The sequence below is a fragment of the Schistocerca cancellata genome, chromosome 9 (genome assembly GCF_023864275.1).
Source record: "Schistocerca cancellata isolate TAMUIC-IGC-003103 chromosome 9, iqSchCanc2.1, whole genome shotgun sequence".
NCBI lineage: Eukaryota > Metazoa > Arthropoda > Insecta > Orthoptera > Acrididae > Schistocerca > Schistocerca cancellata.
Window position 1 is genome coordinate 68,244,589 of NC_064634.1, and position 15,843 is coordinate 68,260,431.

Consider the following 15,843-nt stretch of genomic DNA (forward strand, 5'->3'; position numbering starts at 1 on the left):
TGGATGCCGGCCCACGAGGGCAGTCAGTCTCTCTCTCTCTCTCTCTCTCTCTCTCTCTCTCTCTCTCTCTCTCTCTCTCTAATCTCTTCCACATAATGTTCATGTGTGTCGCACATAACCACCAAACTGCTTGTGACAGAACTAGCTTACTGGTGCCACATTCCTGCTGCTTCCTCTTCCTTCATATCATCGCCCCCCCCCCCCTCCAATTTCTTTTCTCGCCTCACTGTCTCCACCTGGCACAAATCCTCACCCCAATTGAGCTACAGTGTCAGTACATATAGTTGGGGTGTATATCTGTACGTGTAGTTAGCTCTGAGAAGGATATCATCCCAAAACCTAGCCAAGCTTTCAGCCTTGTTTAAGTGCCCAACAAACCACTCAATACCTCAACTATAAATCAATCCTTTTTAAATTTTTTTTAAAAAGGGGGAGAAAGATTCCTCAGGTGGTGGAAACCCTCTCCCCCTTTTCCCCTCCCTACAAAATGTAATTTCACATCTTTCCCTTTAAAAATGACCATTAATGAGACAAACGTACTTCATTATTTACATTAAACTGCTTTGTTAAGCACAATTTAATGTTCTTATACGTTAACTACGAATCTGTCAAATCTGAACTTCCCATCATCAACAGTATTATGGTATGAACTTTTTTTCTAAAAACAGATTTCAGCAACTAAAAAGCTGGTGCAATACATATGTTGTAAAATATTCCTCATTTATATAATAGCTGAGCAAAGTAAAGTTTTGGCAGAGTGCAGAAATAGGAAAAGAGCGATTCAACATGATATTTCCTTGCAAAATCTCACCTTCTGCATAAGGTCCAGTAAGAGATTGCATCTCTTTTCCTTAACATCAGCACTGTCTGTGTCATCCTCTTTCTCCAGTTCTTCACACATGCGTGTCATAAGTTCCTTTTGTTTACTGTACCGTTCATATTCCGAGGTAGCTAACTTACTCTTATTTTCTTCAAGCCATGCTGGATACTGCAACACACAAAATTATAAATAACACTTTATCATTCGACATGCAGAAAACCTGCAGATCTTACAGCTACCATCTGGCAGATACTGATATCACTTTTATAGCCATAACAAGACAAAAATATAATCTTATACAGAAAGAATTTGGATGTTATAACTACTTCCTCTTCCTATGTGGAACTGCTTGGCATTCTGACACAAAACCTGTAAGAAACAGACAAAACAGCAGTTTCAGACTACTTTCCAATACCAGCAAATGATTTTCTGTAGAAAGAAACAGCATTAAAACCCACAAATATTTTACATGGCTACACAGTTTAAAAGAAACTTGTCAGTGCTAGGTCAAATTTCCCACCGTGGAAATGCAGATGACAATACACACAATTAAAATCATGTGGTGGTGTTTTGATTCAAAACACACCCAATAAAGGTGGATACCAATATGTCTGGCTAAAAGTGACAATATCTGTCCTCACGTAGTTTCAAAAACAAGGGCAAATTGGGACATTTGAAGTGTGGCACTATTACACTGAAATGGCGCCACTTGACATATTGAAGTCTGACTGCCACCATGACCACATAGCCTTCCTAACATGCACAAGGAAGGAACTCCTGTAAGACTAATAGTAAATATTATGGTACACTTAAATACCAGATGGCAAAATACCTGGAAAGCATACTCAGTGAATATGTGGAGAAGTGCCGACATCACATTTGCAGCTCCCTTGACTTTATACACCACATCGACTTTATACACCACATCAGCCAATTGCAACTCTAGGACATAGATATTAAAGTCAGTTTCATTGAAATTTCTCATTTTGAGACTAATGAAGGACACTCTGTTTAACTGTAAAAAACTATTCACTTGCCAATATCGCATAAAAAAGACAACCAGTTGCCTTAAATAAAGAAATATTTTATACGATCTTGGCTGTTGAATGGTTTTTTAACAAAGTCAGTTTCAATGCAGTTTCCCTATTTTATGGAAGTCCCACTTTCTGATTCTTTAGAACTAGTCATGAAAAAATTTGATGACTGGTTCACAGAACAGAAAATATTAGTACAAACCAATGGCGCGGCAAAAGGTAGGCCGTTATCAATTGTCGTAGTCAAACTCTTACGAATGACAGCTCTCAGTGTGGTTGGAGCCTATGCAACAACAGCAAAACTCACAGGGCCTGAAGATGGTGTTTTCGACAGTTGTCAAAATATTGAGCATAAACACTTGGAAGCACTTAATGTAATTTGATTTTATGCTGGGTCACATTTTTGTGAGAGACTGAGGTGTTTGAATTGTTCGAGGAAAATGTAACAAAATGTTCTTCAAGGCAGTCCCTATAATATATCACACCTCCCTGGCTGTAGCAAAGCTCTTCCTGTTTAGTTTTGTGGTTATTGTAGCTATTTTTTTTGGACACTCACTAAAGCAGTTTCACCTCTGCTGTCATCACATTTTTGCTTGTTTCAAAATAAACAAACATATCAGATTTGTTTTCTCCTGGTATTCATGAAACAGAGCGGGTGCAAAGAAGGGCATGCTCTCAGCTTTGTGCCATAACTATGAATAGATTTGTTAGTTTAAAATCCGATAGTGCAGACTACATCATTTGATGAAATAAGTTACTTCTTTTACATTTTACCAAGGAAGACAAAGAGTGAATATTGACAAACAGAAGCCATAAGATTTCTTTGGCTGGCATCAGCAGCAGAAAAATAAATATAAGATACTTCTCTTCTCCCCTACCCCCACCACTGCCACTTGAGGCAAAGCAAGGTTACACCTGATGCGTTTCTACTCCTTAAATAAACAGTTTTTTCTGTTTTCTATTATGTATGTAATTCATATAATGCAATTACACAAACCTCCTAAATTCTTATTCATGCAATATTTCACTAAACATTATTATTCACAGTACAGTTTTCAAACTACTGATGATAATGGTATATTTAGTTGATATGGAAACATTTTATTTAAAGGGATATTTACAATTTTAGGGTATTGTAAAACTACATTCGCTGCAAAATTTGACACTGCTAGTAACTGTTTGTCTCAAGACTGACAGTGCTTATTTGAAAGCTCTCATTCTTCTCTTTCAAACAAATGTTATACTTTTTCTGAAAACTCAGTATTTCAAAAGTTATTAGTACATAATCAAAATTATTATATTCCAGAATGCTCCAGTCTTAAAAATGCAATCTGATCAAAATTCTGCTGTTGCAGTTTTGTAGCGATGAATTTTCCTGATTACAAACCCATATGACTTTTCTAAAATAACACATTAGTTTATGAACTATGAACATTAGTTTATGATGGACTGGTGTGGGTAGTGCAGCGGACTAGTGCGGACAACTGCCATGGTGGGTGCATGCAACTCACTGAATGGACAGATCCATTGACTGAACTGTTTGCCTGAAGGTGATGGTAAACAGGGCATGGCAGTTCCAATACCGAATTCAACCACTGTAGATCTGACCTCGCCTCACACCTTGTGCTCTGTGCTCTTCCCATATGCTCAGTTGTCAGCTGCTTGCACCCATGTTGTGTTCATCCCTGTACATGTCTCTATGCTGTTTCAGACTTTCTGCTTCCCTATAGACTGAATTGCACAGTGAGTTTTGATTTCCCCCTGAAGGTTTCTGCTCCCCGGCTTCTGATTGAGCCACCATTGGCCCGTACAGCTCCTGGAGCCGATTACATTTTCTTGTGGTGTCCTTATTCCTTTTCAGATACTAAAATGGTGATGAAGGACAGTCTTACATGTGTGATAGTTCATTTTTATTCTTTCCTTTTCAGAGTATTTCTGCAATGCTGGCAGGAATAGTTATACCTACAGTAGTAGCAGCAGCATGGCCAGATGCAGGCACTGCTAAACCAGAATGTGGAATTGCTTCACACCCAAGCTATGCAAGTGGTGGGTGAGGTGCCCACTGCACACTTTTCTTCCTAGCCCCTGCCACCATTTGCCAGTTTCGATGAGTCTATGGAGAGGTTGAAAAATTACTTGCGCCAGTTCTTGCTGCACTGCTGGGCAGGGCACATCGTTGATTGATGTAGTTGATACAGCTGCCTTATTATTGTATAGCAGTGCAGGGTTATGTGAATTTGTGCAGAATTTAAAGTCCTCCATGGAGCCTGAGAAATTCTCCTCCGATGAACTTTGTCGGCTGCTTAGGCAGTACTTCAGACATCAGACCCATTTGGTGGTGTCACAGTTGCAGTTTAACCAGACCACATGCACCCCAAGCAATCATGCGCCATGGGTCATCAATTTGTAGAATCTCTCATGAGAACAGAAATGTTCCTTCTCATCCATCATCTTGCAGCTTCTGTAGCATCTGGTGAAAACTTTTCTTGGCTGTGGCCACGAACTCATCTCTAGATTATATGAGGTACTGCACCGTAAACTTCCTCTGAAATGTTTGTAGGTGGACCTGGATAATTTCTAGGCCCTGATAAACATACAGTATAAAGTTAAATAATAAAGGTCACCAGCTTTTCTTTGATCCGTGACTTAGGGTTAAGTTAATCACTTCCTCTATACTCCTACTCAATACCTGTAGGTACCTGATTTTTTTCGAGAGCAATCAGGTTTCTACAGGTATTGAGTACAGGTAAAGAGGAAGTGATTCCCAGAATTCAACCACTGGACTAGACAACAAACACCGCCATCAGTCACTATACCATGACCAACTGGTTTCTACAATTTCTGCTGTAGACATCAAAGGATTCACACCCAAATGCATAAGAACACACAAAAGAACAAGCTTCATAACATCTATTGGAGCAAAACGTAATGTATTATTTTCAAATAATCTTCACCAAGTCCACTTTGTCCGTTAGACAACACCATCTAGCCAGTTGCTACAAGCTCCATTAGGTGGCCTTTTCTTAAACAGTCCATGTACGCTCACTAAGTAGCAACACCCACCTCTAAAACATGAAATAAACCGAAATGTTTCCTATGCCCATGCAAGTGGATGCTATTTTTAACACTTTCTGAACCTTCCACACCTAGAGAACAACATTAGTGACTCCTGACTGCAAACTTCCGCAATACGCCTCCACGCCACCTCTGCCCCAGAGTGCAAGATTCAGCTTCTGCACCCTACCACGACCAACAACTGACTCCATTTCGTGAGCTGCTCACAGCTACACAACATTTTTTCACACACAGACTTTTCAGCCAATCAGCCTCGAGAGCTGAAAGTACGGGCTGCTACTGGTCATTTCCTGCCCAGTGCTCACAGTACTACTGCAAAGTGCTGCTGCTTGCCGACAATTTCAGTAATTTGTTCCTAAAGGATACTTGAAAATGCCAGACATCCTGTGGGAAATGCTCACCTCTGTAAACCTTCCAGTTGGGTGAGGTCACATCCATTAGCCAGATTAAACAAGGACTGCCCACCACCTGGATCCAACCCTGGATTTTCCATTTACCACAAGTGGTTGGCATAACTAAACTGTCTATATGTGCTTGCTCCCTGAACTGACTCAAACTTGCATATGTTCCCAGGAAATCTGGGTTCAAGTCCCAGTTTCACACAAATTTTCATATGTCACTATTGGGTAGTAGATCTATGAGGTGTGTGAGAAAAGTAATGGAACTGACAACATTGTACGTGATTTGGAAACACACTGTTGTTCTACCTGAATAGACCAGCATGTTCATCCCTTCCAGATGCTGAGTCCAAGTTTCAGCCCAGTACAGCGATCACATGTCGTCTGACAATGCCATCAGGGAAGATGTGTTTTTGTTGTGTGTTACGAAAATGGAACAATGGAATTAAGAGCAATGTTATGACCCAAAGTTTGGTGTTAAATGGGGAGAATCTGCGAGTGTGATCTTTGAAAAGATAAAACGGGCCTATGGGGAAAATGTCTTATCAAGAGTACAAGTTTTTCGCTGGCACAAATCATTTTTGGAGGGCCGAAAACACAGTGAAGATGAAGCTTGCTTCAAAACCTGATGAAAATGTTGAACGTGGGCACGCTCTTGTAAGATCGAACTGACATTTAACAATAAGGATGGCGGATGATCTATTAAACTTAACCACTTTCACCATACATCAAATTTTGACCGAAGGTTTACACATGCGATAGGTTTGTGCCAAAATAGTACTGAAAAACCTCACAACTGAGCAGAAGGACAATCAAAGAAACATGTGCACTGATAATCTTGAGAGCATTGCCAATGACTGTAGATGGTTCTCAGTTGTGTGATCACAAGTCATGAATCCTGGATTTACGAGTGCAATCCTGAGACAAAGTGGCAAAGTGAGGAACGGAACAGTGAGACATCTCCTCAACCTAAAAAAGCTAGAATGAGCAAATCAAAGATCAAAACAGTGCTGATTTGCTTTTTTGACAGTAGGGATATCATGCATATGGAATTTGTTAGTCCAGGACAAACTATCAACCATGTGTTTTACAAAGATGTCCTTAAAAGGCTAAGGAAAAGAGTGAATCAAGTGAGACTGAACATTGCAGACAAGTGGATGCTGCATCATGACAACACCCCATGTCATATGGCCGTTTCCATCGTGAAATTTCTGACCTCAAAAGGCATTCCTGTTGCTCCACAGCCCTCTATTCATCTGATCTGAGTCCTTGTGACTTTTTTTCTTTTCCTGAAATTGAAAAACATCATAAAAGGACATCATTTTGGAACTTCGGAGAATATTCAGAATAATTTAATTGACATGTTAGAGGCCCTATCAGTTTACGCCTTTCAGTGCTGCTACCAAGGCTGGGAACAACAATGCTGCCGGTGAATAGCTGCCCAAGGGAATTACTTTGAAAAAATAAAATTTTTAGTAGACAAAAAAATCATTCTTATTACTTTTCTCACACACCTCAAGTCCCTAATACAGCTGAAGTCATGAGATTCACAGTCATCGGATTACTTTTGAAATATTTTGTACAGCTGTGTATCATCAACAGTGTCTGTTCTTTTAGATATGTACGTAAGCCACGATGTCAGGCTGTGTTGTATAGTAACCAGTGTATACTTTGAGTGGACAATTCTTCATCTCAGCAAGTTATAAGAAGGTGGAACATCAACTTACATTGTTAATGGTCAATTCCCTGTTGCAAAATATTTTTGGATTAGAAGCTTTTGCTGTTTTGGACTTGAAGATAATTGGTGAAGTCCATTCAATGTCTCAGCCAGTACTTTTTCAAGATTCTGACTCCTTAGTGTAGTCATAAAACCACTTGAAGAAAGGTGAGCAGAATATTTTGAGGCATAAGTTTTTTCTTAAGCTGTCAGTGGTGTGTAAATTTTGTGGCCCTACTCCATTCCTTTCTCCATGTGCAACGGGGTAAAGGCCAAGTTGCAAAGCTAGCAGGATCAGGGTGTCGTATCTCCTATTTGTTGAGTCAGTGGGCTACTGCTTTGGTGGTGATTCAGAAGCTCAGCAGCACCGTGTGCCTATAGGCGATTTTAAACAGATAGTCAATGCATAATGTGTCACAGAAATGTATCAAACTCCAAGGCCGGAGGAGTTGTTGGTGAAGTTTTACAGGGGACCAGTATTTTTCATGCATTTGACTATTGTGCTGCATACCTGCAGTTGCTGTTGGACACAGCTTCTCCAACTTTTTTGGTACCCAACACCACCTTTTGGCTTTAACAGTTTAATTGATTTCCTTTTTTAATCTCATCTGTGCTGAGAATTTATCAACAATATCTGGAACAGCTGATTCCAGACATTCCCCATTATTGATGCAACGGACAGTTGTGTTACGAGCTCTACAAGAAAGTAGCATTTACGAAACCTACAAAGGGTTTTCCAATGCCTTCCAGAGAATGGCTTTCATTGAAAGCTCAAAAAGTGCAGTTTTTCTCTCTCCAATGGTGCATTTTTTGGGACATGCTTAGCAAAGATGGCCCCTCCCTATGGATGACCACATCTAAGCCATTGTCAACCTTCAGCACTCAACAACCTAATGGAGCTCCAGTCTTCTTTGGGCAAGATTTCCATCTTATGCTAAGTTCAATCCCCAGGCCGAACACATCTCCCATTCACTCAACCGGCTTCGCCAACAGGGTGTAAAGTTTGTCTGGTCTGTGGACTGTCAATGGGCTTTTCCGTCCCTCAAGCAGTGTATGTACTCTGCTCACTGTTTGACTGCTTTTCCACTGGGCAAATCTTTATCCCTGGCCTGTGACAATTCAGGATGGCATTGGTGCAGTTCTGTCCCATCAGAACCTGGATCGCTTATGCATAAAAGACACTTTCCATGGCGCAGTGCAATTTTTCACAGGTGGAGACGGATTGCTGATGACTGTTTTCACAATTACAAAGATTCACTTTTTTTGTATGGGATAGGTTCCGCATCATTACTGACCAAGCCGCTCGTTCCTTATTTGGTCATTATTCCAAGCTAACAGATAGGACTGCCCACCAATTGCAGAGTGAGCTGTCTTTCTCAGTAATTAGTGCCATGACATTCATTACCACTTCACCACCCGGCACACTACGCACTAGTGCTGATGCTCTATAATGGCTGCCAGGGGGAAGGGGGCGATCCAGAGGTACGATCCACAAGAGGCTCTCATGTTCATCTTGAACAAAAAGCACATTTTGTTGTCTTTTCTGTTGATGGTGTGTGCGGGTGTGACCTCCACAGCTGGCAACCCACTTCTTGGGAAAATCATTCAGCTGTCCAGATAGGTTCATCACAGCACACCTCTTTGGGCATGGATCTTATTTGGCATTCCTCTTGCTTGCCATGGACAAGCAAAACTGTCGGTGGTCACCCCCAGCATTGTATCCTCAAATACTTCAGCTGCTGCATGCATCACACTGAGGTATGACTTGCATGAAGCCGTTGACACGATGTCATGTCTACTGGAAGGCAATCAACTGCAACACTGACCATCTGGTGTGGGCTTGCAGGGCTTGTGTGCAGAACCAGGCTGCGCCACCACACCAGTTTTCCCCTTGGCCAATCCTGGACCACCCTCTGGACATGGTGCACATTGATTTCACTGGTCTATTTTTGGGCAGCATGTGGCTGTGAATGTTCAGTGCCTTATCAAATTTCCTGTATTGTGTCAAGTTGTCTCCCATATCATCGACTACCACTGTTTGCATGTTGTCAGTCATTTTTGCCACCAAGGGACACCCCACAATGCTGATGTCTGAAAACAGTTGGCTGTTTGTGTTACAGGAGATTGAGGATTTTGACATTTAGATCGGTATGCAGCATCTGACTGCTGCATTTCACTCGGCTTGTAACTCAGAGGTAGAGTGCTCCATGCGTATGTTCAAGACCCAAATGAAGAAGTCCCCGTTTATCTCTTCCTGCAAAGATTCATTTTCAAATTTTCTGGCTATGCACTGGTTGACTCTAGTCAACGGGTGCATTGTGGCAGAAATTTGCATGGGCACCAGCTGTAGGTCTCCTGCATTTGTTGTACCCTGATCCCCATGTCGTCGATCACTGAGGGCCGCTGTGTCATGCACAAAGACACAATCAATTGTGGGCAAGCATTCAACCAGTTCAAATACTATATTATTCGTTTTGCTCACACAGTCAGTCAGTATTTGGTAACCATCCTGTAAAGTTACTACACCTCAGTCAGTCAGTGTGAGGAAGTCAAAATTGTCAGTCAGTTGTGGCTCAACATTTAATACACAAATATTTATTTGTCACGAAGATGTGTAGTTACTGTGTTGACTATTTTGAGTTGTAAATTTTGGTTTGGTTACCCATAGCATATGTACTTTGCAACCTGTGTTACAAAATCAACCTTAACATGTTACAATATTAATATATTACAAGAATGTTGATCATCATGTGCTTAATATCAATAAATTTGAACGACAAAGTAAATTCAACCATATGTGTACTTTTATTAAATAATTGTTATGTCATATAATCATAGGCAAAACAATGGCTAAGATTTACTTCCATGAGACTCAACAGGTACCCAAAACAGGTTGGTGGCACATAACTTTGTATAAAAAATTTGCAACGCCCCAAATTATTTCCCCCACTTTCCCTTCATTGACTGGACTATAAGGATTGTGTAATACGTGAGTAATTAATTGGAAACTAGAATAATTGTATTGAAACTGAATGTGTAATCCACACACTACTGTAAAATCCAGCATGCAAAACCAACAATGAATGTGTCAGATACCACACAATACAGGAAATGAGATGATGAGGGGGAGGGGGAGGGGGGAGGGGGTGGGAGGAAGGAAGGAAGGAGGGGGCACAAGAACTTGAGCATAGTAGTTCAGTTTATGCAACTGCATTCTTCTTCCAAGCACAAATAGGCACACACTACATTATCCTGACACTATGGAATGACATGAAGATACGAACTCTCTACAAATCACATTCTAACACTGTGACATCTTTTAGATAAGTTGGCTGGTACGGTCACAGCTAATAGGATCAAATGAATAGTTACGCAGTGTCAAACAGTAACATCCAAAACTACTGAACATTACATTTACCTTGTCAACAATGTCCTTCATTGTAGGGTATAATATTTCTTTTGACAGAAGGGACTGCATCATTGTTTGCATGAATTTAAGGAAGTCATTGTCTCCACCTTCTCCCAGGCCAAGTCCACCCAACAGATTTGCCATCTGCTCGTCGGAGAATTCATTCTGGAATCACAACATAAAGGAAGAAGTTTGCACATGTCAGATAACGAAGTTTAAATTATGATGCTGTATTTACCTTCAGAAAGCAAAATGTTTAGTCCTGCCAACAGACACACATATGAAAGTGGCGAGACTGTCCTAGCTTTCAGAACTGAGTTCCTTCCTTTGGGAGAGATGTAAGGAAGGAAGATTGGCTTTAATGTCCCATCAACATTGAGTCCATTCGAGATTGTGCAATAGTTCACCACGTTCCATGAACGGAGAAGGAATCCATGCGCTTTCGGAGGAAACATCCTGGCATTTGCTCGGAGCGATTTGAGGGAAATCTTGGAAAGCCTGTACCTGGATGGCAGGACACAAATTTGAACTGTTGTCCTCCAAAATGTGAGTCCAGTGTGCTAACCACTGCATCACTTTCCTCAGTGGGAGGAGAGGGGAATTGTTTGGCAAAGTTTGAGAAGGGAGGGCAGGTCACTCAGACCATAGGTGAGTCTCCCTCACCCTGGGTACTGAGTGACCTGCTCTTCAGTTTTAACCTCACCCAACCTATCTGTCACTCCTCTATGAGGAAGGAACTCAACAGTTTTGAAAGCTAGGACAATGCTGTCACTTTTACTTTTCGCTGTATCTATTGGCAGTACTAAACATTCTGCTTCCTGATGGTAAGCATTGGCAAACAATTATTTCTCTTAATTTTAGTGTTCTGGGTTAAATTTTGATTTGCTATAATAATAAGTTAAATATTTGTTAATATTATCCATACTTACAAGAAATTTCAACAACAATAATGAGATTATCTTTAACATGCAGCTGTATGTAAAATCTCAAAAAACTGGCTGCAGCCCTGAAATAATAGTGGGATTGATGTTTGCTTCCTTCATCATTTACAGTACAATCTCAGATTACAATAGGAACAATGAAATGAACAGGTGAAATTCTACTGGCCTGAGAATGAAAAACAAGAAAGATTTTACATAATACCCTTTCACCCGTTAAGTGAGGTCCGAGTACATCTGAGATTTCCTAAATAGGGCACTCACATGCTACAGTAAACGCACCAGATGGAAAATTCAAATAACAAAACTGTTTAAATCACAAGGAAACAGAATGTCTGGTTAGTACTTACCAGCATTAAGTAAAATTCCTAGTACTGCAAACACAAAAATGAAAGGTACAAAATAAAACAATGGAAAATCCAAGTTGGATTACCGTATTTACTCGAATCTAAGCCGCACTTTTTCTCCGGTTTTTGTAATCCAAAAAACCGCCTGCGGCTTAGAATTGAGTGCAAAGTAAGAGGAAGTTCTGAAAAATGTTGGTACCGCCACAACTAACTTCTGCCGACGAATATATGTAGCGCTACACAGGCATGCTTTGCAGGCACAAAGATAAATAATGGCGCCAAAACCTCTGACTCAGTAAATAAATTTAAAAAAAGGGTGGAAGACAAGCTTTTTTCTCCGCCCCGAGTTTCGACCATTGCATTTTCGTACATTATCCAACGAAGTAAATACAAATTTCGTATTGTTCATCTTCGAATGTAGCAGCATTTTAATGTACTATGAAAATCCGACTGGCAAGACTGTTTGGGATGTTAGACAATATGGCCAACTCTACATTCTGAATTTTTTCCTACCTGTGAGAAGAGATGGTTGCAATAGGAACTTTTATGAATTGTGAATCACATGCAGTATTCTCTTCTCCATAAGAATAATACGAATATAAACATTTTGCCATGTATTCTTTCGTGTTTGCTGTCAGAAATGAAGCACAGCAATTGGCTAGATTTTTAAATCTAAGATGACTCTAATTTCTGTGCAGAATGTGATGTACAAAAGAGGCGTCTGCAAAGATTTTCAAACGGCGAACAATTTTAGCTAAACTCTCGTTCAGAACACCATCTATCATACACAGTCTATTATTTGGTTCTTGTTTATCATTATCAAAGAAAGCAGTAGTGTAAGTAACAACAAATAGCAGTCTCTTGCCATTGTTACGCTAAAGAGACAATTGCTCTCTTTTTTTTATCGTAAGCGGCGTTAGTGCGCACAAAAGCAAGCCATGCCTCGAGCGGCGACAGGTCGTACACACACATTATCAGAATGCGACAAACAATGCATGACACAGTACAAAAACACATTTTCAGCGTAGAGTGACGTAAACACCTATAACAAAGAGAACGGCACTTATCAGATCAAAGAAAAATAAGCAATCGATTCAAACCAGGCGTAGCACGTGAAAAAGGAAGGGTACCCATATAAATAAGAATGGAGCGCCTGACGCATAGCAATGGTTACCTGGTAAAGCTTAACTGCTAAGCTTACGACTCGAACCAAACTACTGTAGCTGTATCGTCATTCATTCAACCTAAATTATGTCTCATATTACAATGGACTAACTGTGTTTCGATTTGGAGGTGCGTCCTAAAACTTTTCTATCCCTTCAATTTCAAGTCTCAAATTTCAGGTGCGGCTTAGATTCGGGAAATTTTTTTTTCCTTGATTTCGAGTCTTATTTTCAGGTGCGGCTTAGATTCGAGTGCGGCTTAGATTCGAGTAAATACGGTAATGACAATATTAAGACTTTAGGTCTTGGTGGCCAGAGAAAGTGGTCATGCGTGTGGAGTTCTACTTGTATGAATACATGGCCTTTTGGCCGAAAGCTCACATGTATGGCAGTCTTTTTGTTGTGCCTGCCTGCGACTCAACATCTCTCTATGGTTTGTAACAATCTACCTTTCATAATATTGTCATTAAAGGTAAAAAAATACTAATCCTAACTTTCCAGATTAAATGCTCCTTCTTCAGGGAGGAAAAAGGGACTGGTTGGGGAATATTTACATCACTCCAAGAGGAAGGACCACCTATTGGGAGAACAAGGGAATACAAAGATAGAGGGGGGACCATCAAGAAGTGAGGAGACCACAAATGATGACTGTGATAGCTTCAGTTCAGAACTGGCAGAAGCTAGAGATAGAGAAATATAAATCACTTAAGGGGAAGACAGATGAGAAGTGTATCTCAGGACTAAGAGGAAAATGGCTGTGTGCAGTTAATGTACATAGCCACATAAGGCGGGTGACCTTGAAGCGGACTTAGCCGCTGAGCGAGGCAGCCGCGCGACACGGGCCCTAGTATTACTACGCCCATGTTGCTGGAAAATCAAGCTGCGGGATTGCGCAACCGGAAGCGATAAGGCGCGCTGGCGCTGTTATCTGGAGGGACCCGTGGAGGGGGCCGCTGGGGGGCCTTGGCGCTCGTCAGGCAGCAGCATGTTTAGTCGACTCGAGGCAGCCGCACGGAGCACACAGCCATGCCGTACCAACGTAGAAGAGGATTTCGACGTTCAAGAATGCCAGTGTACAAGACTGTTATCAGCTTTGATGAGACACCAAAACCAGGGAGGGAGGGAGAGGGATGAAGATAAAAAAGTAACCGAGCCATAATGAGGTTCCTGGAGACATAGCAATTTAGTCAGCCAAATGGATCTTTAAGTGGGCACTACAATGAAGGACATGGATGATGCAGATACAAGTTTTGAGAACACAATATCTGTTGTTGTACACTCTGGGGTCTTCAACATTCCTGAATTTGCCAAGTTCAAAGATTTAACATATCTTGTTTGAGTGAAGTTGTATAAACAAAGTTTGTTTATAAAATAAAATACAAACTGAGAGGGTACAACTCTGTAATTGTGACTTGGAACTTTAAAAACAGGTGCAGCTGTGCATACGCCTTCTGTTGTGGCAAGAGATATGCGCTGCCAAGCCTGCGCAAGTGTTTTGGCAGCTGAGAAGGGGTGGCGTCTGAGACAGGCAGAGCCCAGTAGCTGAACCAGTCTCCCATTGTCATCAATAGATGGTGGGGACCCTTTTACCTGCAGTGATTGGCGAACAAGCTGACCTGACTACGAGAATTACCAAGACCACAGGACTGTGGCTAGCACATAAAGCCATGCTCTGGCCACATGTTGGGGAAAACCCAGGCATCTGGCTGTTGGCATGAAACCAGGAGGAGTAACCATCATGGCTTAGTTAAGTATCCAAAATAAATACCAAATGAGATTAAAACCAACAAAAAGTGAAAAGTGAACCCAACAAAGAAGCCAGTAACATTGTTACAAACAGAAAAATCAGAATGAGGTTGTGCATCAAGACGCGCCCTTTGTCCGAAGAGTAGTTTTTAATTTTTTTCATATTAAATGTTTGACTAGAAGAAAGGATTGGTTGGGAGGACATGTTCTGAGGCATCAAGGGACCACCAAGTTAGTATTGGAAGGCAGTGTGGAGGGTAAAAATCATAGAAGCAGACCAAGAGATGAATACATTAAGCAGATTCAGAAGGATGTAGGGTGCAGTAGTTACTTGGAGATGATGAAGAGGTCTCATTGAGCATTATCGGACTATCATAATAGACTTTTTTTATAAACATGATTTAAATGTGAATTATAGGCCACAATGTGCATACTGCCCACAAAAACTTGAATTTTCACTTTTCACACAAAAAAATAAAACATTAAAAATAGTGACAGTATTACTAAGTAGACATAGACAGGGTGGTATGAAGGTACTTGGTTTTAATTGTTTACATTAGTAAAGACATGCCGTAAAGTAGTGTTCACTTGGACAAAATCATTATTTGTCAACAAACTATTTACCTTAGAGAAAAACAAAGAATAGCAATAGAAAGCTGAAGAAATTTACTTACTAAATGATGCATGATACATTAAATTCATAGTTTTTAAGTACGGTGTGGAAGTCAGAAGTGTGTCCACTTGACTCACATCAGGGTGAGGGCTTAAACAGTGGCAGGCCTTGTTGTGTGGGACACTTTTGGCTCAGATGCAGAGTCAGATGGAACAGGTAGCACATATTTGCAAGCAGTAGGCTGCGTTTTGAGTGATCTGAAATTTCTCTAAGTGTTGAGTTGTGGACTTGAGACATTCATGTGCATTAGAAATATTTTCAACTCGTGGACTTTAAAACACACACACACACACACACACACACACACACACACACACACACACACACAAAGGGGAGGGGGGGACACGACGAAGGAATTATCCAAATAGGACAGAAATTGGTAGATGTGATGTACATGTACACACAAACAAATGATTACAATTTCAGAAAATTGGAGGATTTATTCAAGAGAAAAAGGTTCACAAATTGAGGAAGTCAATAACATGTTGGTCCACCTCTGGTCCTTACGCAAGTAGTTATTCAG

At 40.8% G+C, this 15,843-nt stretch overlaps 1 protein-coding gene across 1 annotated transcript in view; it reads right to left on the reverse strand.

Moving 5' to 3' along the window:
• Positions 1-15,843, reverse strand: part of LOC126100492 (peroxisomal biogenesis factor 19) — a 55,058-nt gene that overhangs the window by 16,081 nt on the left and 23,134 nt on the right. The window contains exons 5-6 of the mRNA XM_049911101.1: positions 10,463-10,618; positions 812-988 (exon numbers count right to left, since the gene is read on the reverse strand). Coding sequence (XP_049767058.1) covers positions 812-988; positions 10,463-10,618 — 333 coding nt within the window. The remainder of the gene's footprint in view (positions 1-811; positions 989-10,462; positions 10,619-15,843) is intronic.